Source organism: Podarcis bocagei (genome assembly GCF_964188305.1).
Source record: "Podarcis bocagei genome assembly, chromosome: 1".
In the NCBI taxonomy this organism is placed as follows: Eukaryota; Metazoa; Chordata; class Lepidosauria; order Squamata; family Lacertidae; genus Podarcis; species Podarcis bocagei.
Window position 1 is genome coordinate 71,793,341 of NC_138125.1, and position 23,755 is coordinate 71,817,095.

At 44.1% G+C, this 23,755-nt stretch overlaps 2 protein-coding genes across 7 annotated transcripts; one reads left to right on the forward strand and one right to left on the reverse strand.

Moving 5' to 3' along the window:
• The first annotated feature begins 71 nt into the window (after positions 1 to 71).
• On the forward strand, positions 72 to 10,914 carry LOC308581020 (uncharacterized protein C11orf16 homolog). 2 transcript variants are annotated; one of them, XM_081183455.1, is made up of 6 exons: positions 72 to 1,383; positions 5,428 to 5,612; positions 5,929 to 6,091; positions 8,527 to 8,752; positions 9,333 to 9,998; positions 10,483 to 10,914. In XM_081183455.1, the coding sequence occupies exons 2-6, from the start codon at positions 5,446 to 5,448 to the stop codon at positions 10,692 to 10,694; spliced, it is 1,434 nt and encodes a 477-aa protein (XP_081039581.1). In that variant the 5' UTR covers positions 72 to 1,383; positions 5,428 to 5,445; the 3' UTR covers positions 10,695 to 10,914. The 2 variants fall into 2 exon arrangements, with proteins under 2 accessions (XP_081039581.1, XP_081039582.1); XM_081183456.1 differs by having other exon boundaries at positions 5,971 to 6,091.
• AKIP1 (A-kinase interacting protein 1) lies at positions 9,795 to 22,442 on the reverse strand. 5 transcript variants are annotated; one of them, XM_081184882.1, is made up of 8 exons: positions 21,625 to 21,656; positions 20,283 to 20,430; positions 17,914 to 17,955; positions 16,419 to 16,502; positions 14,835 to 14,948; positions 14,189 to 14,284; positions 12,195 to 12,348; positions 9,795 to 9,925 (listed from the first exon to the last, which is right to left on the reverse strand). In XM_081184882.1, the coding sequence occupies exons 1-7, from the start codon at positions 21,639 to 21,641 to the stop codon at positions 12,220 to 12,222; spliced, it is 630 nt and encodes a 209-aa protein (XP_081041008.1). In that variant the 5' UTR covers positions 21,642 to 21,656; the 3' UTR covers positions 9,795 to 9,925; positions 12,195 to 12,219. The 5 variants fall into 5 exon arrangements, with proteins under 5 accessions (XP_081041008.1, XP_081041011.1, XP_081041009.1 ...); XM_081184885.1 differs by lacking the exons at positions 9,795 to 9,925; positions 21,625 to 21,656 and adding an exon at positions 22,235 to 22,442 and having other exon boundaries at positions 11,964 to 12,348; XM_081184883.1 differs by lacking the exons at positions 9,795 to 9,925; positions 21,625 to 21,656 and adding an exon at positions 22,235 to 22,441 and having other exon boundaries at positions 11,964 to 12,348; positions 20,283 to 20,434.
• Positions 22,443 to 23,755: the final 1,313 nt, after the last annotated feature.

Genomic DNA, 23,755 nt, shown 5'->3' on the forward strand with positions numbered 1-23,755 from the left:
TCACAGCATCGATAGTGAGTGGAAGAAATGAAGCTGAAGGAGTGTCTATACCTCCTGTTCCTCCCTCTATTTCAAGAATATAAAGAAACTAACAAACTTACCTTAGGTTCTCTCAATTTTATTGTACTGTTCCATTGTTTACTTGAGGATTTGAGCATCATAAATATTACTGATATAGACATTCCAAGAAGGATGCTTCTTCAGTGATCTTTGAACTGCTAATCAGAGGAAAACCCCTCCCCCCAATAATATAGAAAAAGCTTAAATCTTCTTATAAAGTCCTCTTTCCACATGGCTTTATTAGCAGTAATATTTATTAATATATATCATGCTTAACTGCCAAAGCGTCTATTCATAGGTGCAAAACCAATTACAAAAAATATAAATGTACAATAAAAAATATTAAAATAAACATCTACAATTAAATTGTGCACTAAAACAAACCCATTAAAACACAACAGTTAAAACAACTATTGAAATAGTTCTTTCAACCAAATACATGTTAATAAAGTTATTTGTCACATTCAAATAAATTTCTGCAGAGTAGAAATGAGATGCTGCTCAAAGTGGACTGTGGTTGCAGCTAGCTGAATAGTTTTTATCTTTATCAATAAGCTACATTTAATAGATAATTATTTTAATTATATTTTTTAATTTGTGTGCGTGTGTTTAATGTAAACCACTCTTACGTTTTATTACAATCAAATGGTATAGAAATCTTGTGAAATAATAAAGAAACATTTTTATTGAGGAAAGGCTCTATAGTGCAGAGTGCACTGTGACTTTGAGCATTTGTTATTTCTTTACAGTGGTACTTCGGGTTACATATGCTTCAGGTTACATACACATCAGGTTACAGACTCCGCTAACCCAGAAATAGTACCTCGGGTTAAGAACTTGGCTTCAGGATGGGAACAGAAATCGTGCAGCAGCGGCACAGCGGCAGCAGGAGGCCCCACTAGCTAAAGTGGTGTTTCAGGTTAAGAACAGTTTCAGGTTAAGAATAGACCTCCAGAACGAATTAAGTTCTTAACCCGAGGTACCGCTGTATTTCTTTTCATTAGACTTGAGCATTCTCTGGACAATCTTCATTTTACCCTTGTCATTTTTCTTTCTTCAGTATTTAGTGTCGCTGAGTTTAGAAATAAGATGTACCTGAGAAAACATTCACAGCTGATATTCACACACTATGAATGTGTGTGTGTGTGTGTGTTTCACACATTCTGTACTATCAGACACAAGTTCCTGTTTGCAGTGGCTCTATAGCAACCTGCTTAGAAACAGAAAACAGCCACCAATAACACTCCTTCTCAGCAGAGAGGTGTCGTATTGTTGAAGTCAAGCCAACTGAAAGATCCCAGCATTTAGTCCTGCAAGCATCTGGTGAGTTCTAATTACTATTTTAGCAAATCAATGGACTGAAGAATTTTAGGTTTGCCCCCCCCCCCCCCGCTGGTTTAGTTGGTAGATGGCTTCAATTTACTCGGTAGATTTGGGTATATATCTGGTGCTATTTGTGTTACTGTAATAGAGAAGCATTAAAAATAATATTTATTTCCAATGGATGGTAACTTAGTAAGTTCTACTGAATTCAATAGAACAGGTATGTGTGCATAAGATAGCAGCCCTACACTTGAATAAACAAATTGTTTACTGCTGTAAGTTGTTTTAAATAGTTCTTAATGTGTTTTACTGCTGCTTTGCACCTTGTGACTTTCAAATGAAGGGCAGGTAATAAAGAAATAAGAAAAAAACTACCTCACACTTCCTTCAGTATGTACAAAGATTATCTGCTATAACTTTTGGAATATGCTAATTGATTTACATGTGATATACTGTAATCAATTAATAGCAAGAAAGCAGGTGTAAATTTTATTTATTTGGTTGACAGGCCTAGTTAGAATAAAATTGAAGTGAGGCACAGATAATATAGGCCTTGATTATGCTTGAATTAGCATGTCAGCAGTATACAGTTTCCAGGTGATTTGATGTCTTAATGATTGAACAGTTGCTACATATTTTCTCAAGGGAGTCCTTCTGTTAGAGGTGAGCCCTGTCTCCCAGCCCTCAAACCTCTTTTGTTTTTGTTTTTACTCCTGGGAAATGCTAAAACAGTTAACCAACAAAATAATAAGCACATGATGAGCACTCTCAAAAACACCCATCTCCTTTTTAATGCTGACACCCATAATCAAGTCAGATTGTATCAATCTCTGAAGCGCTACAAAATCTTTTTGCCAGCATGCCTGATAAATGCCTGGCATTTACTGTCACGTTGCAAATCTTACCTTGACAGCCGCAGAGTAAGTTCTCTCTTCACATGCCATTTCTCTGTATGATCATTCCCTTGTTGCAAGAAGGCAGTGATTATGAAGCACAAGAGAACACAGAACAGATCAAAATATTTTCCCACCATAATTTTGCATGATTTTAATGGAACAACTTTTTCTAAACCTATTTCAACTATGGAAGCATTACCTGAGGTGCTTTCTGAACCATGAGGTACTTTGGGAGCACAACCTATACAGTGGTACCTCGGGTTACATATGCTTCAGGTTACATACGCTTCAGGTTACACACTCCGCTAACCCAGAAATTGTGCTTCTGGTTAAGAACTTTGCTTCAGGATGAGAACAGAAATCGGGCTCCAGTGGCGCAGTGGCAGCAGGAGGCCCCGTTAGCTAAAGTGGTGTTTCAGGTTAAGAACACTTTCAGGTTAAGAATGGACCTCCAGAACGAATTAAGTACTTAACCTGAGGTACCACTATATAAACATTTTCCTATGTTTCTGGTTAGGTTATGGAGTGCACAAAGGTAAGCAGGGAGAATGTTTTCTCTTGGCTATAACCTGTATTTGATTGCCTTATTAATAGATTTGATTTGTCTAATCCCCATACCAACCTCTAATGTGATATGCAGAGATGTGGGAAATGTTTCTGGAAAAACAGGCACATTGCAACTGACAACGGCAAACTGACCATACAGGTTGCAAAATCCTACCTACACCAATAACCCAGTTGTCCCACCAGCAATGTAGATGGTTGAGGATCATCTTGAGTAGAACCCCTGTGTTAGGTGGCTAACCCCCATTCTGGAGACCTGATCTGGCTCTCAAGCAAATCTTCCTCCTTCTGCGCCACCCCAACTCCACTGATTTTGGCAACAGCAGCAAAAAGGATACATAGTGCTGTTCTGGACAAAAAGATTTAAACTTCTCCACCAAGCTCAGAGAATTTATTTACAAACAGAGACCTATGCAAAAATGCATATCCATTGTTGTTGTTGTTTGGTCCAAACTGTGTGGTGTGTACTTACTACTTCCACGCTACATTGGTTTCCCCCCCCCCCCTGCATTGCATAAAAAGTTGCTGTATTTCATCAAAAATTCACAATACAAACCTATGCATGTCTATTCAGAAGCAAGCACCACTGGGATATATTGCCATGTGAGCGTGTCTACAACTGCAGCTTCATTTATACTGAAGTGGTGGGTATTTTCCACACATTTTCTTGCACTTGAACTGAATTAATAATCACATAGAGATTTATTAATAATAATAATAATTGTTGAATTCATATACCGCCCTATACCCAGAGGTCTCAGGGCGTTTCACAGAATAAAAACCAAAAAGTCTACCAGTAGACTTTCATCTACCTTCTTCCCTTCTTCTCCCTTGCGATTCCAGGAATTGCACATTCAAACATAATCTTAAATGCTGTATTTAGCGGGGAATCCTAAATCCTTAAAAAAGAGCACAGTATTGCAACTGACAAACAGTGATATTGTTCTGTGGGATGGCAGCCAAGAAATGGAGATGGGGGCTCTTTAAAATGTAAGACCGTACAAATGTAGACCCCAAATGGGGATTATCAAGTTATTGTTGTTGATGCTGCTGCTGTTATTTTGGACAGTGCTGCTAGCCCTATAGCAATGTCAGTTTTGCTCACCACCTTCAAATCCCAAGCAGAACTCAGCCATTCCTCACAATTGTGCTTTTGTAAAAAGTTGGTCCAGATAAAGAATTTAATTCCTTACCAGTAGTTAGTACTTTCAAATCTATTCCCATTCAATGTAAGACTTTAGGGCCTGATTCATAACTGTTGCAGATGACATTCAGGAGAAATCTCCAAAGCTATGAGCTTGAGCAGTGGCAGCAATTACTGTTATGTCATGGTGACATGTTTTCCTCCTTCAGAATACCGTATTTTTCGCCCCATAAGACACACTTTTTCCCCTCCAAAAATGAAGGGGAAATCGGGGTGCGTCTTATGGGGCGAATGCCTGCAAGCCTCGCGCGCCCGGCAGGAGGTCCGACCGGGTGCGCGAGGCTTGGGGCGGCAGCCTGTCGCCCGAAGCACGGGGAGCCCTCTGGAGGGCTCCCCCTGCTTCGGGCGAGTGTCTGCAAGCCTCGCGCACCCGGCAGGAGGTCCCACCAGGTGCGCGAGGCTTGGGGCGGCAGCGGACTGCTTGCGCGCACCTAGAAGCTTGGGGCGGGCTGAGCTCAGCTGGCCCCAAGCTTCTCGGTGCGCGCAAGCAGTCCGCTGCCGCCCCAAGCCTCCCGCACCCGGCAGGAGGTCCCGCTGGGTGCGCGAGGCTTGGGGCGGCAGCGGACTGCTTGCGCGCACCTAGAAGCTTGGGGCCAGCTGAGCTCAGCCCGCCCCAAGCTTCTCGGTGCGCGCAAGCAGTCCGCTGCCGCCCCAAGCCTCCCGCACCCGGCAGGAGGTCCCGCTGGGTGCGCGAGGCTTGGGGCGGCAGCGGACTGCTTGCGCGCACCTAGAAGCTTGGGGCGTGCTGAGCTCAGCACGCCCCAAGCTTCTAGGTGCGCGCAAGCAGTCCGCTGCCGCCCCAAGCCTCGCGCACCCAGCGGGACCTCCTGCCGGGTGCGGGAGGCTTGGGGCGGCAGCGGACTGCTTGCCGGCATGCAGAAGCTTGGGGCGTGCTGAGCTCAGCACGCCCCAAGCTTCTAGGTGCGTGCAAGCAGTCCGCTGCCGCCCCAAGCCTTGCGCACCCAGCGGGACCTCCTGCCGGGTGCGGGAGGCTTAGGGCGGCAGCGGACTGCTTGCCGGCATGCAGAAGCTTGGGGCGTGCTGAGCTCAGCACGCCCCAAGCTTCTAGGTGCGCGCAAGCAGTCCGCTGCCGCCCCAAGCCTTGCGCACCCAGCGGGACCTCCTGCCGGGTGCGGGAGGCTTGGGGCGGCAGCGGACTGCTTGCCGGCACGCAGAAGCTTGGGGCGCGCTGACCTCAGCTTGCCCCAAGCTTCTGGATTAGCGCAGCGCACCTGGGGGGGAAATAAATTTTTTTTCCTTTATTTCCCCCCCTAAAATCTAGGTGCGTCTTATGGGCCGGTGCGTCTTATGGGGCGAAAAATACGGTACTTAACGTGCCTTATGGGGTGATTGCTTTTCCCCCCTTTTCTTTTTTGGTAGGGAAATACTTCAAAAGGAATGGATGGCTGCGCCTGGTTCTCTTTGCCGTACCACAGTCATTGCTGTGCAATGCTAGCACCAGCTAAACCTGTGCATAGCAGCTTCACAGCTAATCCCAGTTCCACCTGCACTGGTACCATTTCAGCACATCCTGCCTGTGTTGCTAGACCGCTCATCACAACAAGGTAATAAAAAGTGTGTATGGGGGTTGGCAGACTAAAGTTGAAGAGTTCAAACAATAGCTGCATTTTGAAATGCCAGCTCTCTCATATGCAAATTCCAATCCAGTGTTCAGTTATAGATGTTGCATTGTAGATACATCTCTGGATTTTTCAAGTGGGGCGAGGGGTATTGTTGATGCCAAAACAGGGGTACAGAAGAATAATACTCCTGAGGTAAAACTTTGGCATCTGCATCAAGGTTCTAGCTGCTGTAGATGAAGTAGCTTTTCTTGTCATGTGTAGATAAAACAAGCATTAACACTTTCTCTGTTATTTGAAGGTGTTTACATTTCGGCCACTGCCTCCATTTCCCTCCTCTTAGAGCATGTGAGGCAGTAAAAAACTTGGAGAGATCCTTGGACACTGTTGGCATTCCTGTTTTGGCAAGAAGAGAAACTGATGGTTATTATTATCCTGGCACAATAATAAAAGCTATTATAGAGGCAAGTTGCTGTATGATTTTTTTCTGGCATGTGTAGATGAGACATTAATAGTTCACCCCAGTATCTTTATGGATTCTGCTAAAGGTGTCAGATTCTGGGCAAGGGGTGTATGTCAATCACAACTGCTGCATTCAACGGAAGTTGGTGTCTGCCTCATTTTGATGGAGAAAAAAACTCTTTAATATTAGTGGCATCCTTCCCTCCTTTTACCTGCTCAATAATTGGGAATTCTGATGGATCATGAGGACCACTCTCTAGCCATTTATTGCACGGAGTTGCTACAATCTGTATTTGAAAATTGTGTCACATTACCACCAAGCTTTCAGCCCCATTTGACAACCACTTTCCCATATTTTCAGAAATTCTTAGATTTCATTTGACTTGTCTGAGGTCCATCTTGCATGAGACCTACTGCTGCCAAGGTCACAACTGCACCATCCAATTACAGTACATGCTGTTCCCCTAAAAGAATCCTGGGAAATGTAGTTTACCCCTCATGGACCTACAATTCCCAGCATCCTTAACAAACTACCATTGCCAAAATTCTTAGTTTAGAGAAAGCTATGTGCTTGAAATGTGTGGTGTGGCTGTGACCCAAGTCTCTGTCCAACTTGTTGGCACAGGTTTTCTTGAGTGTGTGTTTTTTAAACCTTCCTGCCAAGTGTATCTGGAGATTTATGCTGTTTGGGGACAATATCCCATCCGTTGTTATGAGTAAACGGATGGACATTATACTTGCTGGAAATGTCTTAGCGTGTTAATATATATAAACTTGACACTTTTTGTCCTCTGTACACAGGAAAAACAACCTTCAATTCATTAGCTGTTAGCACTTGAAACTTAAAAAAAATTGTTGTGCTGTTTTTGAAGTGTAAGAAAAAGGCAAGGCTGTTTATCAAAGTTTCTGGAAGACTGACAAATTTGAAATGCCTGGTATTCAGCATGTAGTGGGAGTGACTGGCAATAATATATTTTTGTTTTGTAGTGTTTGATCCCTTTCATTACACAACATGGTGGCCACTTATGCATTGCTAAAAAAAAGAGGATTTTTTTATTAAAAGGACAAAATGTGATTAGCATAAAAATTGCATATGCTTATTTATACATATAGGTGCAGATGAGGAAATACTGGGAAGAATTCAACATTGTACTATGTTGATAATACTTTCAGGACAAGCTTGCCAGACAGAACAATCCCCCTCTCCTCCCTCCTCATGCTATTATAGGGGTGCTCCCAATCCCCCCGAGTCAATTTGGGGAGCACAGGCAGAACACAGGTGAGAGAGATGAGGGAAAGCCCCATTGTACAAATCTTAGTCACTGTGCCGGCTTCCACCGATGGGACTCATTAACTGAATGCCATCAGATGAATGTAACGTAAAAATAAATTCCATATATCTCACCGTAGTGGGGAAAACTGCGACCTATGTCCCAGCTCAGTCTTTGGTCCAGGTCCTATCTGTTGATGGCCAACTTCAAGGCTCCAGTTCTTCCTTCTAATGGTTCTTTAATCTTTAAACCAAACTTAGATCAAAGGACACTTTTAAGTAGAGGCTGCCTGTCCTTTGATAAGTCCTTCAATTAGAGGACTGCTCTCTGTAACATAGGAAATGCGGCCAACCCAATACACACAGAGATGTGCCCACTGCATGGGCGTAACCAGGATTTTTGTTAGGGTGGAGAACCTCAGTTAGCTATGTATTTTTATTGATTATGGGGGGGGGAGCTGCCCCTCCCTGTACCCCGTTGGCTACACCCATAGCCTACTGTAATGCTGCTCTCTGGAAATTAATAGGGGAGCCATTGTAGGCAGGTGAACCCCACATGCATTTTGCAATTCCTAAAGTTGTTATCAACAGTTGGAACACAGGAAGCTGCCTTATACCAGATTAGACTACTGTTCATTTAGCCCAATACTCTTTACTCTTGGCTGGCAGTAGCTGCCTAAGGTCTCATTCAGAGGTCTTCCATATCATCTATTAGCTAATTCTTTTAAACTGGATTTCTGCCTGCAAAGTGCATCCTCTTCCACTGAGCTTCATCTGTTTAGCATTTTATTATGAACTTGCCCTTTGAGAATAGAGTTTTTTTCAGGCATGCCAGCTGAACAGCGACATGTTTTCTACCTCAAGTTAAGAGCAAAAGGTGGTTGTGGTTTGTTTTTTTTTTGGTATAGTATTATTTTCTACGGCTTTAGTTAAATTGTTTTTCTTGTTATCTTGCCACCCTGATCAACTTTTTAAAAACCATGCATGAAAAAAACACAAGCTTAACGTTTTCCTCCAGCATCAAAAACTTTGTACTAACATGGCCAGCATCCTGCATTCCCCCCCCCTCTTCATTTCCTAAGCTATCATAGATGTGACTGCTGATTATTTCATGACTAAAGCTTGTTAGTTTTTCGTTTTAATTCCCCATCTTGTTTCTGGCACTAGGGTGAGAAAAGAACCTTTCTTGTACAGTTTGCCAAGTCATTTGGACTGAGTGAGGACACAACATGTGTGCAAGAAACAGCCAGCAGTGACATGTTTGAGTGTGTGAATGGAATGAGGCATTCCATACTGCCAGGTGATAAAGTGCTGGCACCCTGGGAGCCACAGCAAAAAAGATATGGCCCTGGCACTACCATCCAAGGCATGGAAACCAGGGATCCCTTGAGAGGTAAAACCCAATTTGTTTATTTTTTAACATGAGCCAGTAGCTGAACTAGCTTTTTGTGTGTATATGTATAATATAGCCCTGAACATAGGAAGTGCAGTATGCTCCTGTGGTTTTCATTTACTCTTCGTATTTCATTTACTATTAAATTATGCATATGGTGGAAAAACACTGCTTATGTCAAAGCTCTGGTGAATATTTTTTTTAAAACCCTCAAACAGGTATTTAATTATTATGCATACTTTCCAGACTGGAATATAAAGACCACCCTTTTGTGGCTACATAATCAGATTGATTTAAACTGACAAACTATTATTAATCAGATTAATTTAAACTGACAAACTATTATTAGCATTAGCTTTGCTCCTTTGGGAAGAAGGGCAGAATAGATTTTTTAAAATAGATATTTTATTTAGACAATTAAGCATTAAGATATATACATGTAAAATATCACATACAGAAACAAACAAACAATAAAAACACCACAGCCCCAGTCCCTTTCTTAAAATTAGGATAGAAATTTAATAAATAAATTGAGGAGAGTGATGACTTTCCCCAGTTTATATTTTTCTCTTCAAAACAGGGAAAGAAGATGAAGAAATTATAGTCAGCTTCTGGAATGGCAAGAAAGCCAAAGTCCCATTGGGTGTAGCCCTGTGGATTTCCCCAGTGCAGTGGGAGAGGATTGTGGAGATGATCCGGATGCCCCTTACCAGCAGGAAAGCATCTGAAAGGCAGCTCCAAAGACCTGGTCACTACAGTGGCTCATGTAGGGCTATAACAGGCTCCATGCATGGATGTGCTGTAGGTGGCCTCTGCCAGCTCCAGAGGCCATGTTGCTCTTTCATCTCCCCTTGCTCCAGGTGCTTTCAACACACATGCTCATTCCTTGGACATCCACAGTACGCTTCCTGCTGCTGCCCTAAATACAGTGGCTGCTGGTGGCCGCCCTCTTTAACTGAACCATCCCAGAGAAATGTTGAAGAAGAGTTCAGCAGTAAACCATTACTGGCAGTGGAAGGGCCTCCAAAGGAAGAACCAGCCACTGTTGTGTCCAGCTCCTCTTCTTCTTCATGCTCCTCCAGTTCCAGAAGTGGTACAGATACAGGTTTGACCAAGACCACAATGGTAGATCATGCAGTGAACACGGATTCTAGTCTTTTTGAAAAGCCCAAGCTGCAAGAAATCAGGAGACCTTGTTGGAAATACTGGAAGAGAAGCCATCCCAGCTCTCGTCATAACAGCCACGGTACACAATATTTCCTTTGAATGAGCTTCAAAGTGGAAGGTAGAAGACTGTCAAAAACTACCTGGCATTATCATACTGGTTGAGGTGAACAGCTATACTGAGATTGCTTTTTCTGCTAATGGTATCACAGATACTAACATACTTGGGGATTTCTGGTTTGTTAACTGTGTGTTTTTTGTGTTTTGTTTTTTTTTTTTTGTGTGTGTGTAGATGAAAAGCACTTGAGCGTTTTTTTATTTTTACAATCAAGTGGTGTATAAATTTTATGAAATAATTTGCATGAAGTAGAAATATATATTGAGTCAAATCGTGAGCCAAAACCCCCCACAGTTGTCTCCAATTGCCTTAACAGAAGAGAGGGATGTTGAAATAATAAATCATGGGGGGGACCCCAAAAACACTCGGTTCCCTATTTCATACCTTGTTTGATTATTTTGTCTTCGTCTAACTACTCACAAATTAAGTGTTATACTATCATGTATAGGAACCAATTATACTTTGGACAGCACCTGCAGAAAGGAAAGATCCGAAACCAAAGCAGTTCCTTATATGGATCCGTCCCCAACTGCACTGATCAACCACAGTGCCATGTTTGAAACTATTGAACAGTCTCCTCGAAGGCAACTTACTGTGAAGGAAGTCTTGGGTCACAAAGAAGTCAAACCATCCTCAGGAGGAGAGCAAGGAACACAGTAAAAAAGAAAAGAAAAAAACCACCCTCCACTGAAAGCATATGCTTGTTTTTAGTTCTACTTTTTTGTGGGTCCACAAGAATATATTAAGAGATTTAGGATAATGATGTTGGATCATTAGCATCTAATAAATTATATATATGGTAATTTCCCCAGCAAATTAACAAGTGTTCTCTTGTTTTAACACTGGATGGGCCCTAGAGGAGATCAGTGCATCTAACCACAGTACAGTGGTGCCCTGCAAGACGAATGTCTCGCGAGACGAAAAACTCGCAAAACGAAAGGTTTTTTCGTTTTCGAGTTGCTTCGCAAGACGAATTTCCCTATGGGCTTGCTTCGCAAAACGAAGCTTGTCCCGCAAGCTCCGGGGATAGCGGGAAGCGCAGCGCATCTTCCCCGCTGTCCCCGGACCTCTTTTGAAGCAAGGGGCGGCGCGGAGAAGCGATCTTCTCCCCGCCGCCCCTTGCTTCAAAAGAGGTCCGGGGACAGCGGGAAGCGCAGCGCGTCTTCCCTGCTGTCCCCGGACCTCTTTTGAAGCAAGGGGCGGCGCGGAGAATATCACTTCTCCCCGTTGCCAGCCCCGCAAGCTCCGGGGACAGAGGGGAAGGCGCAGCACCTTCCCCTCTCTCCCCGGACCCCTTTTGAACCAAGGGGTGGCAAGGGGGAGAAGCGATCTTCTCCTCTCCGCCCCTTGCTTCAAAAGAGGGGACAGAGCGGCGCTTCCCCTCTGTCACCGGACGGTCTCCATAGGAACGCATTGATTGATTTTCAATGCATTCCTATGGGAAACCGTGCTTCGCAAGATGAAAAACTCGCAAGAAGAAAAAACTTGCGGAACGAATTAATTTCGTCTTGCGAGGCACCACTGTACAACAGAAAATTCAAATATATTTTGAAGTAACTGTTTTTGGACTTTCGGGACCAGCCAGGTTAACAAAAAGGGAAGTTGTTGTTGTTGTTGTTTAGTCGTGTCCGACTCTTCGTGACCCCATGGCCCAGAGCAAGCCAGGCACTCCTGTCTTTCACTGCCTCTCACAGTTTGGTCAAACTCATGTTTTCCAAATGAATAAATATGCTCTGTTAGCAGCAAAGCATTTTAGTTTAGGATTCGACCACCAATATCTGTGACTGACTAAATGGTGCACTCTGCGGTTACCTGGAACTACGTAACTAAATAAGACTCCCCTTTCTATTCTGTTGATTTCATTTCAATAGCCTCTGCCATTACATTAGCAGTTCCTTCGGAAAGGCAAATAACAAAGAATTTAAAGTCTTTTCAAAAACATTTGCACTTTTAAATTTATCGTTTACAAGGCATTGCATAGTATAAAAGTGAAAATACACATGATTCAAGTTAGGGCAAATGTGAACAAAGTTTCTCACTATAATATACAGACAGCATAAAACCTGAGATCATATTTAATTATATAGGGTAAATAGCCTGAGAAAATTTTATTTAAAAAGTGACACTTGAAAGACACCAAAATCTATTTCATTTGTTAACCTAGATGAAACAGAAAGACTATCCGTCATAAATCAAAGGTCAAATTGACGCTTTCTCCTGACCGAACATCTACCAGATGTGTTTGTTTGACTGTGTTGTCATACGAAGAGGCAGAGACTGTGTAGGTGCCAGGAGAAACTTCAATGTAGATATCCTGAATATAAAATATACATGTCAAGATTTTTCAAATCAAAACCCCATTCATGTTCTTATGCTAAATAGCTCCAACTACTAAAATAAATGTTTAACTATTTGGACAAAAAATCTCTCATCAAATTTCTTAACCACAGCATATGAATGCAAAGATGCAAAACTCAACTTGTCCTAGAAGACAACTGACAAGACCAAGAATGCTGGTGGTGAGAGAGGAAGAGAGTGGCAGCTCTGAGATGCTTAGACAACATTTGGCACCTTTGCCCTTGTGGTAACACAAAGGGATGCCATCCCCTTGGCTGACTGGTGAAGTGGGTTGCTCAATGAAGTCTTGTCACTTTAGGTGAGAGCTATGGGTGAGGCTGAATGTGAAAAGACACCTCTGGGTGAAAGCCAGGGGTATCTGGAGAGCAGCTGTCCAGGTGAGAGCATGACTGGTGGTTGGAGGGAGAGGCTCCCAAGCGTAAGTCAGGTGAATTGTATGGTTGGGTGGGGTATTTGGTGTCTGGATAACTGTAAGGACATCCTCCTCTTGTAAGTTGTGCTGGTGGTGGTGTGAGATTTATATTTTTACATACTGCATAACCAGAGGGTGACTTATTGATTGGTTGTGTTTGGAAGTTTCCAAGGCACTTTGTGGACAAAATTGCCTGCCTTCAAGACTTAGGACACCACAGTAACATCTCTGAGTGATGTGCCTGACACACCATCTAGTCACCGTTTGTGGATCAGCTTGAGCTTGAGAATGTGGACTAAAGTAAAGTTTCAGCTGGCCAAGTGCCCCCTTGACCTTTGTCCATCATTGCTTCCTTTGAGATAGCCAGGTGTGTGTGTGTGTGTGTGTGTGTGTGTGTGTGTGTGTGTGTAGAGGTGAGTCCAGGATGTGATAAATGTAGGACTACCATGCCCTAAACAACTTTGGTCCAGAGAGAAAACCTTCTCCCATACAGACCTGCATGGTTACTATGATCTAATAAAGTCTTCCTGGTTGTGCCACAGCCTGCTGAGGGCCATCCTGCAGCAAAAAGGGGGAGGGCCTTTTCTGTTATGGTGCCCACCCTTTGGAACAGGGCCCTCCCTACTGTACTTGGGTTTCCAGCACCTGCAAAAAATACATATCTTCTCCCAGACCTTTGCAGCTCATTAATACCAGATTGCTGTGTTTGTCCCGTAAGACTCCTGTGGCTATTGCTCTAAACGACTAAACAACCACCACCTTTTTTTAAATGTAAGACAATATAAAGAAGTTTTAAGTAAATAAAATTATAAAATGAAATTACTGTAGCTAACAAAGAATTTTGATTATGTTCAGGAGCATGTCGGCTGATGGAGCTGGGAGGGGAAGTCACCATGGAGTGTGTGTGTGGGTTCCTCCATGTAAAAACCAATACCATTTCTTTCATTCCAGAAGCACTACGTATTCTAATTCTTTTTTAAAAAAAATAATTTTTATTAACCGGCCAATCAAATCAAGTTAAATCACATAAATTCCGAATTACAAAGCCGAATTTTAAATTTTGTTGGGGGGACCCATATTTCAAGACCCGAAGGGGGATTCTGATCATCTTCTTGCTACTGCATTAATGTCCAAATCAGACCAAATCAGTCGAAACAGAGTTCATAATTCTATCCAGTCTTATCTTGCTGTTTCCACATCACATCTTGTTCATATATTTTCTCTTTTTTCTTTATGATCTCTTCTGATAGTCTCCTTAAGCCGATAAACACCAATAATAACACTACGCATTCTAATTCATCGAGCAATTGAATGCCTGTGCACCCTACACAGATAAAAGCAAACCCCACAAAAGCCTTAAAATGTTAAGTGAACTTATACTTGCTTTTATTTTATGTTCAGCATTCTCTGCTGGAATTAAAGCAGCTGTATCTGTATCAGGACAACCAGGTTCTTCCACTATTGGGACATTTTTACTTTCCTAGAGAGAGCAGATATAGTTTATGGAATCTCAAGCTGGATGTGACCAAGTTCAGCCTATCCACCAGCCTCAAGCAAACAGACCTAATCCAAATCAGCACAAAGCAAGTATCAAGAAGGCGCCTGTAGCAGCTTTAGAGGCATACTTGGGGGGGGCAGGGGGGCAGACTGGGGACGGCGCTTACTGCGGGGCCTGCAGAGTGCCCGAGCCTCTCCTGGGAAGGATAATTCTGGAAGGATAGGATAATACAGTAGGAAGATGTCCACAGGAGGAGATGTCCATACTGATAACAAAATGCCCCTTAAGGCAATGCTGGAAAATTTTTCCAAATAAATTACAAATTTATATGTCATTTAGAAGATTAGCAGAGGCTTGGTTGAAGCGGCATCAAGAGACTCCTTTGAGTAAGCTGACCCTTGGACAACATATCTTTGCTTAAAATAGGGATGGCTAACCTGTGGCCCTCAAGGTGTAATTTGGGGGCTGGGGGCTGGGGGCTGCGATTTAGCCATTCCTAGCTTAAAAGGAGAATTATGTTCAGTACACTCACCTCATTTTCAAATGCCTTTAGCAAATTTTCAGATGACTCCCTGCTGTGGTATCTGAATATATGTGCAACTTCGTACTCTTTGAACTGAAATGGTGGTACGCAACAGTAATAGTTCTGGAATAGAGTTGAAGAAAATATTACTAAACCAAGAAGTATGTGTGGCGCTAAAATAATGAAATGTCTTAATGTGGGCCTACCCCATGAAGATGTGAGCAACAATTCCCTCGTCTCTGCTGCCACCAGAAGGACAAATGTGAAAGGACTTTGTCAGACAGAAATGCCTGTGTTTGGTACTGTAAATCAGGGGTTAGGAACCTGTGGCCTTCCAGATGTTGCTGGACTACAGTTGCCACCATCCTTGACTATTGGCCATGCTGGCCAGGACTGATGGGAGTTGGAGTCCAAAAACATCTACAGGGTCACAGCTTTCCCATCTCTGCTGTAAATAAGACGACTAACTCCTCCTCCCGCATTCTACTCTATGTGGTTGGATCCCTTTCCTGACAATGGGAAATTGGGATGTCCCTTGATTCATATTTGGCGTACGCTAATCGCTGCCCTCAGAGCAAGCGCTGGGAAGTGTTGGAGTAATTAAATAAGTGTAGAAATTGGTACTGTGAAGTCAGAAGAAGCCCACAACCCTAAGAAATGTCAAAATGAAAGCCCTGCCAATAACCCCACAAAAGTTACTAGCTTGCAAAGAAACTTAACAGCCTGTTTCTCCATGTTGGCCATGGAGGCAGGAAATCCCAGAAATGCAGGCTTCAGCTCTCAGCAGGATAGTAAGAAAAAGCTTGCCTCTTCTGCCAAGCTGGCCAATGGAGGGGCAGATTGCTCCATTCCTCTTCTGCTAGCCCACTGTGGTCCCATGCTGACTAGGGAGAAAGTGTCTTTCCTCTTTCTACAGCTATCACAGTAGCTATACAGGCTATCAGAGGAGGAACAGGCTGATCTTGCATTGACTTTCTAGCTGCAAGAGCCTTGTTAAATACAAGGCTGAAATAAAATATGCCTGAATGTCGGCTTGAAAGTGTGTGGTCAACACCTGGTGAAATCTCTGAAGTCTCAGGGAAGATGGAGGGCTGGCTAGGTAAGGTTCAATACTAAGCATGGCTCCTTACCGCTCCTCTTTCGTGTTAGACATGATAAATGATTTATGGGAATGGGGAAATCCTGAACATTTCCACCCTGTCAAAGGGATCTCTGAGGAAGCTGACAAAGATACTCATGGAACAGAATCCAGATTTGCTTGATGGCGATTTTGTGTTCCTTCAGCCCATTGAGTTTTGATAATTCAACACAGTATAAACTAGTATTTCCTAAAATGCAGTTGCAATAAAGCCTTCATATGGCTTGCTGGTAGAATTCATGCTTTGCACGCACAAGGTGTCAGATTCAATATCCGGGTGGAGAGACCCCAGCCTAAATCCCTGGAGAGCCACTGCCAGTCGGTGAAGACAGTACTGAGCTACATCGACCAATGGTATGTAAGGCAGCTTCCTATGTCCCTAATAGTTGTCACTCAAGCTTCTGTACTTGACTCCCAGCACAGCAGTCATTGCTTCCATCTCAAGAACCATTTACCTCGCATTCTGCTGAGATGCGGCCCATGTGTTCAGCAACAGAAGCAAAAGCAGCAGCAAGACATGCATCTTCATCCTCGCCTTCCTGTTTCCATGAAACAAAATGTCCTGTCACTATGAAAACAATGGGAAATATACAGCCCCAAAGGGCAACACAGCGGTTGTGTTTGCATGTCATTTTTTATACTGAAATCTCCATAATGAATTATAGTTTACTGTGACAGCAACAAGTCATAGCAAGCCTCAGGCTTGAGTTCCCCTCTCCATTATCCTCCACCACTGTAGAATGAAAACTTTCGCTTTGGTTTTCATTAACTACAGTTTAGTGTTCTATCTATGCTGTTGGATCTACTTGCAAGTCTATTCACACATACACATGAGCCTGTATTTTACACATATATTCACAGAGGCACAGCATTGGAGATCTTTAATCTAGAGAAAATTGCCCACCACAGTGGTGACAATTTAGAAATACTGCCTTGCTTACTTGGAAAAATGATCGAGAACCAACAAATATTGTCAAAATGAATATGAAATGTTTTCTTTTCACGAAATGGTTGGCAGTGAGTTAAATGATTTTCATAGAATCATAGAGTTGGAATAGACCACAAGGGCCATCGAGTCCAACCCCCTGCCAAGCAGCTTGGAAGTATCAATACAATAGAGAAATGTAGCATAGCAAGATGGCTAGTTGTTAAAAAAAAAGTTACAGGCTACCAAAAGCTGCCTGATCTATAAATTCATATAGTGGTACCTCGGGTTACATACACTTCAGGTTACAGACTCCGCTAACCCAGAAATAGTGCTTCAGGTTAAGAACTTTGCTTCAGGATGAGAACAGAAATTGAGCAGCAGCGGCACGGCAGCAGCGGGAGGCCCCATTAGCTAAAGTGGTGCTTCAGGTTAAGAACAGTTTCAGGTAAAGAACAGAGCTCCGGAACGAATTAAGTACTTAACCCGAGGTACCACTGTATTGGTATTACTGAGCTAGGTGAAGATGGGAGGAGAAGAATTTGCCTTGCATGGAGCAGGTGCTAAGAAACCAGCTGAGTTGCAGTGGAATCCTAAACCCCCAAAGGGAAAAGCTGAAATGCAAAAGACTGGGTGCTGGTTAATGCAAGTATTAGAAGACGGCAAGATTAAGGAAATGAGAAAACTAGGGATTGGAAAGAGAAGACACTAATAATCACTTCTCATGAGGAAGGAAAAGTAAAGAGAAGTGATTTCTAAAGTTTCACCATGACTTGTGGTGGCATGGTTGTAACTGAACCCAAGGTTCTTTGTAGTGTAATCAATTCATTTGGGTGGTGAGCCCTTTATAAGCAGAAGGTGAAAACTTGCATGTTTTCCTCTATCCTCTGAAAGGACACAGTTGGCGCAGGATGTGCTGGGGTGACTGAAGGTAGGCAAGCCTTCATAGGGAGTGCTGATTCCAACCCTAGCTTCCTTAGATTCTAGTTAATAAAGTTTCAAAAACAGAAAAAGGCATTACTTACATGATATGTAGCATTGGCTGTTGCTTTCCACGATGCTCCTGACTAATCCAAAGAAAATAAACACAGATGAGAGGCAGGTAAACGGGGAGAAAAGGCAAGGGAAAGGTCAAACTATGGCCCCTGAAGGCATCCAAGTATTACAGCAGGCATGAAACACAGGGTTTGTGGACATATTTTGGATCTGTAAGATGTCCAGTTATTGGAAACAGGTTTTCTGGCATTAGCTCTAACACAATGGGCAATTGCTTTAATAACAGTTCTGGACAGAAGGAACATTTCGTTGTTGTTGTTTAGTAGTGTCCGACTCTTCGTGACCCCATGGAAGGAACATTAGATGCTAGTTAACAGAATCACTACTAAACATATCAATGTGTTTCCCTAAATGGAGGTCATGAGAGGTCTCTGGGTAATCAGAACTCACATGGAGTATCCCTCATGAGGGAAGACAGTGGCACATTCCCAGGAAATGCATATTTAGACTTAATCCAATTACAGGTGGGAGATGATGGAAAAACCTTCAGGGCCAAAAAGGAGCATATGCTTACATTAGATATAGCAAGAAACTAGTTAGGCTTGCAGCTATGTCATCATCAAAATGACTGTTCCTTCCTATGCACAGCTGCTACTATAGGAAGATATCCTGTTTAAACCAATGCTTCTGTCTCTGTTACTTTGCAATGGCAACACGCTCATTGCTCAGAGCAAAACCAAAATAGACACAGGGCTCCAGGGCATATGCTGAGTTTCAACTGATCTGAGCTAAACCTTAAACTGTGGTTATTTTAACTATATTTTCTTGAAACAACCAGGCTTCATAGGGTTTGAAGCCACATAAGGCTTGTGTTTGCTCAGTGCCTGGATGGGTGACTACTTGGAAAACACATGAACACTGCTTTGGGTTCCGTGGCTGAAGAGAGGCAGGATATATCTCTACGAAAACAAACTGTGGTTTGAAGTTTCAGACAAACCAGTTAAGCTTAACCACAGGTTGCCAGGGTTCTGATAACATGATGAACCACAGTTGCTCACGGACAGTAGCAAAAGATTCTGAACTACTCCTTGCAGCTCTTTATCCAATATCTGAGGTTTATTATAAGCTATTATCAAGTGCTTCCTGCAGCTATCCAATCAAGAGTTATGGAAAAATTCTGTTCTTTTGCTCACCCACCCTGCCTTGACTTCATGCACATCAAGGGTTATGATGAAACACTACAAATCCTCTAAAGGGGTAGCATGACATTTTTACATTTTAGTTATACAGAGAGATTTTCATTTCAGTTCCATTTCTGGTATTGAAAAAATCCTCTTAATTTCTGAAGTAAAGAGAACATTCGAGCGGTTTCTTTTGGATTATTGCTGCTTCAGAGAAGATTTCAGTCTTGTACAGTTTGCTGTGGACTGAGTATGTGTCATTTTAACAAATGAAACAACAACTGTTTGCCTCCCATTTGGTTTTACCTGACATTTTCTGTCTTATTCAGAGTCCCACGTCTAACAAATGGCAGGCAAAAATAACTTGCTTGATGATTCAAGAAAGAAAATGTGGGCAAAAAGGTAACAGGTAAAGCAAAACACAGATGGCACATGAAATAATATTTTACATACCTACATGCAGGGTGAACCTTTGAGAAAAGGCAGTATCTACAGTGACAATTATATTTAGCAATCTTTGTAATGAGCCAAGTAGCACCCCCTGTTCAGTTATACAAGCAATCTTGTAAGATACACAACAGAAGCAGACAAGGCCTTATCATCTGGAACCAGAATAACCAGCTGTTGCTGGACTCCAACTCCATCAGCCCCAGGCAGCAAGGCCAATGGCTGGGGCTAATGGGAACCCCAAAGAATCATTAGATGACAGCAGAGTCGGACCAGCTATTAGGCAGGGTGAGGTCGCTGCCTCAGGTGGCAAAGCCCCCCAAGCAAGCCCATCAGCGCCGATTTCAGGCAAGATCACATCCACTTTGGGCGAGACCTGACCCAAAATCTTGCAGAGCATGCAAGAGCTCACTCAAAATCAGCACGATCTTGCCTGAAATGGGCTATAATGGCTGTGCTGCTTCTTTGCCAGCAGATGGAACAGGGTGCGCAGTAGCAGTTATGGTGTCGTCGTCAGTGGCAAGGTGGCACTTCCCATTTTGCCTCAAGTGGCAAAATTGGATGCACCACCCCTGGGTAATGTCGTCTAATCTCTTTGTTGGTACATCTGGAGTGAAACCGAGCTCTTAACCATAGTGGGCCAGCAGTACGCTGAGGACATTCAGCTCTGTTTAGGTATTATTGCAACTTACTCACAATGGAACAGCAGCTTCTCGGTAGCATTAAAAGGTTCAGGTATGGAAGCAGCTGCCTTTGGTTACAGCACTTACCTGAAAAGCCCTCCTTTCAAATGTAGCAGGCAATGGCCAGTTCAATTTCCGTGTTCTTGCCCGCTCCAGAACTTCCTGGGCCAGTGTTGCTGTGCGCTGCATGCGATAACGGTTCAAGCTTATTTCTTGGGACTCCATTTCTTGTGTCCTGGCTTTAAAAAATATATATAGCCCAATGAATTTCTTCAGGCAGTCACAAACAAACACGCTAACCAAAAAGAGAGGGAGGAGATCAATAACAAAACTACATTTCCTAGCCATCTCTCCAAAGATTCAGGTTCTTTTTTCATTACCCAAAAGCTGCCCTGCTCATTTACTGAAGCCCACAACCCTGCAGCCCCTCTCCGTTGGGAGGGGGGGACATAGGCTGGCATTTTAATGCCAAGAAGATCATCTGGAGGCTTCAAAATGCTTCCATGCATGAGGAGCCCCACTCCCACACCAAATACCGCCTGAAAGCACCTGCTCATGCTGCTTACCATTCCCACTCACCTCTCCTTTGCCTGTTAAGCAAGAAGGCAGCAGTGATGAGGCGGAGGAGGGGAGCTAGTGGCAATGACCTGGTTCAGATGCAATGCAAAGTGCTGGTTTAGCATTATATGAAGGAGTCTTGGGCAAGCATGGTCTCCCTTCCTCTGCCCTCCCCTGGTGCAGCTGTGGGATGACTTCTGTTTTTAATTCACCATTGTTTACTGTTACATCCAGTGCCTAAACTGTAGCTAGCTTTAACTGAACTTTAGGAAAAGAAGACTTCACAAGCCAACATAACTAAGACAAACAACACTTTGTCTGGGTTGACAGAACATTACAATCTTGCCCTCACAACCATGCCCAAGGAAGATCGGGGAGAGCTTGTTCACATAACATTAAGCCACAGTGTTATATGCTTTGTGCAATGCAATCAGTGGCATTATGTCACCATTATGTCACCACACTATGTGTGGCCCTGCAAGCCAATGAGGGGGAGGAGAAGAGAAGGTAACACACATCACACAAATGATACCATGCTATACAGGGCAAGTAGAGGTGACTATATCTCAGCTTAATAAGTCAATATATAAGTAAACCTCTTGCCTCCCTCCACCTGCCCCCTTCACAGGCCGAGCATTCAAACTGGGAAACTATACCTTTCAGTTTCAAAACAAGCCTGGGCACTAAATAAGTTGATTTAATATCCTGGATTGTTTCAGCACTAGGACTTACAGGGTGCTTCCAGAAGGGGGCTAAATACTGTAAAAGAGATATTGGCAACAGGTTTGTTCTTCTTTTTTAGAAAAACTTATCAGATTATTACCAGAAATTGTATATTCAGGTTCAATTGGGGAGGGTTAGGAGTACAGACCGGCCTTTTGATGACATCACCACCTGGATGCTGCAAGAAAAAGAAAAAAAGCGCTTCCGTGCACAAGCAGCGCCACTCCCACCCAAAGCACACCTCTGGAAGCACCTAGTTTCCCTATTTAGACCAAAAAAAGAGGGCACGTGTGGCTTTTGGATTTGATTACTCACCCTACAAAAGAAAAATGAATAGTCTCGTTCTTATCTCAGCTTATTAAGCGAAGGCATGATAAATAATCCAAAGAGGGCAACATTACATACAGTGGCGCACCCTGCAAAGCGCCAGCACAAATAAAAGCAATGCTCGTGCTTCCCTCTTGCGCCGCGGGAAGAGGAGCGACTTTATTTGCTTGTGCGCTATTTCCACTTATAGACCGCTCCGTGACCCAAAAGACCTCGAAGCGGCTTAAGCGATTAACACCCTCCGCCAGCTACGGCTCTCATCACCCCCAGGTGGGTTGGCGGGAGTTGGTTGTCCAGCACACGCGGAGGGCACCAGGTTGGGGGAAGGCGCGGTTCACCAGACCCTCCCGAGGGGAGCCTTCCTCTCCCGCGCGCGCGCTCCGCTGAGAAGGCGCACATGCTCCCTCTACCGGCAGGCTGGGGGAACTCACCGTCAGCCGTACTTCCTGGGGGAACTCGGCAATGAGCGGTGATAACTGAGCCGATCCTCCCGCGCGAAGCCCCCGCTTCCCTTTTAAAGCGTCAGCGGCCAAAGGAGCAGCCGGTGACGTCACCGAGCAGCCGCTCTCCTTTTCTACGAGCTTCTAACGGCGGCGAGCGGGTGTCCCGGTTTAGCGGGCGGCGCTGCGTCACAAAGGGCGTGCGTGACGACCCGCCTTCTTCCTCCCGGAGGGTGACCTCCGTAAAGCGGGAGTTCTGCTGCCGCTGGCTCGGTGGAACCCGGCGGGACTCGCTTCTGAGCAAACACGCGTGGGGCGGCGGTCGTGTGCACGCGCCATTCAGAAGCGTGTCCCGAGTCAGCGGAAAGGCTGGAAAAGAGCCTTTGCACGCGTACCGGGGAGCAAGCCCCCTTGGCTTTCACTGGACTTGCTTCTGAGTAAACGTGCATAGAGCTCTGCTGCGGATGTCCGCAATGGGCACCGAGAAAGGATCCACTTGTTACATTCTACAGTGGTACCTCAGGTTAAGTACTTAATTCGTTCCGGAGGTCCGTACTTAACCTGAAACTGTTCTTAACCTGAAGCACCACTTTAGCTAATGGGGCCTCCTGCTGCCGCCGCGAGCATAATTTCTGTTCTCATCCTGAGGCAAAGTTCTTAACCTGAAGCACTATTTCTGGGTTAGTGGAGTCTGTAACCTGAAGCCTATGTAACCCGAGGTACCACTGTATATGTGGCAGTGTTCCCTGGGTGTGCTGCAGAGCAGCTGGTTTCTCTTTAGGTCACATTCACACCACAGCTTTCCCAAGGAAGCTTGAGAACTGTAGGATGCTGAGATTTGTAGCTCTGTTACAAGTCTACAGTTCCCAGTGTTATTTGCAAGAAGCCATGACTTTTTATAGGATATAAATGTGCTTTAGGTGTAGGGTGTGGGTGTCACCTTGCATCCACAATCCTAGGCATGTTTACTCCAAAATTCCACCCTTGTTGAATGGAGCTGGTTTCAGTGCCATTCTACTCTGGAGTGTCCAAGTGGAATTTACTTCTAACTACTGTACATCTGGGATGCGGGTGGGGCTGTGGGTTAAACCACAGAGCCTAGGACTTGCCGATCAAAAGGTTGGCGGTTTGAATCCCGTGGTGAGCTCCCGTTGCTCGGTCCCTGCTCCTGCCAACCTAGCAGTTCGAAAGCATGTCAAAGTGCAAGTGGATAAATAGGTACCGCTCCGGCAGGAAGGTAAATGGTGTTTCCGTGCGCTGCTCTGGTTCGCCAGAAGCGGCTTAGTTATGCTGGCCACATGACCCAGAAGCTGTACGCCGGCGTGTAGTGGTTAAGAGCGGTAGTCACGTAATCTGGGGAACCGGGTTCGCATCTCCGCTCCTCCACATGCAGCTGCTGGGTGACCTTGGGCCAGTCACACTTCTTTGAAGTCTCTCAGCCCCACTCACCTCACAGAGTGTTTGTTGTGGGGGAGGAAGGGAAAGGAGATTGTTAGCCGCTTTGAGACTCCT

Bases quoted from the DNA above. Each gene is read 5' to 3' on its own strand.
- LOC308581020 (XM_081183455.1), top strand. From the start codon at position 5,446: ATGGATGGCTGCGCCTGGTTCTCTTTGCCGTACCACAGTCATTGCTGT. The intron at 5,613-5,928 runs GTAATAAAAAGT...TGTTATTTGAAG, and splicing joins AGACCGCTCATCACAACAAG to GTGTTTACATTTCGGCCACT. The intron at 6,092-8,526 runs GCAAGTTGCTGT...TTCTGGCACTAG, and splicing joins TAATAAAAGCTATTATAGAG to GGTGAGAAAAGAACCTTTCT.
- AKIP1 (XM_081184882.1), bottom strand. The intron at 14,285-14,834 runs GTGAGTGTACTG...TGCTCTCTCTAG, and splicing joins TAAAGGCATTTGAAAATGAG to GAAAGTAAAAATGTCCCAAT. The intron at 12,349-14,188 runs GCAAGTATAAGT...TTTTATATTCAG, and splicing joins ATGCTGAACATAAAATAAAA to GATATCTACATTGAAGTTTC.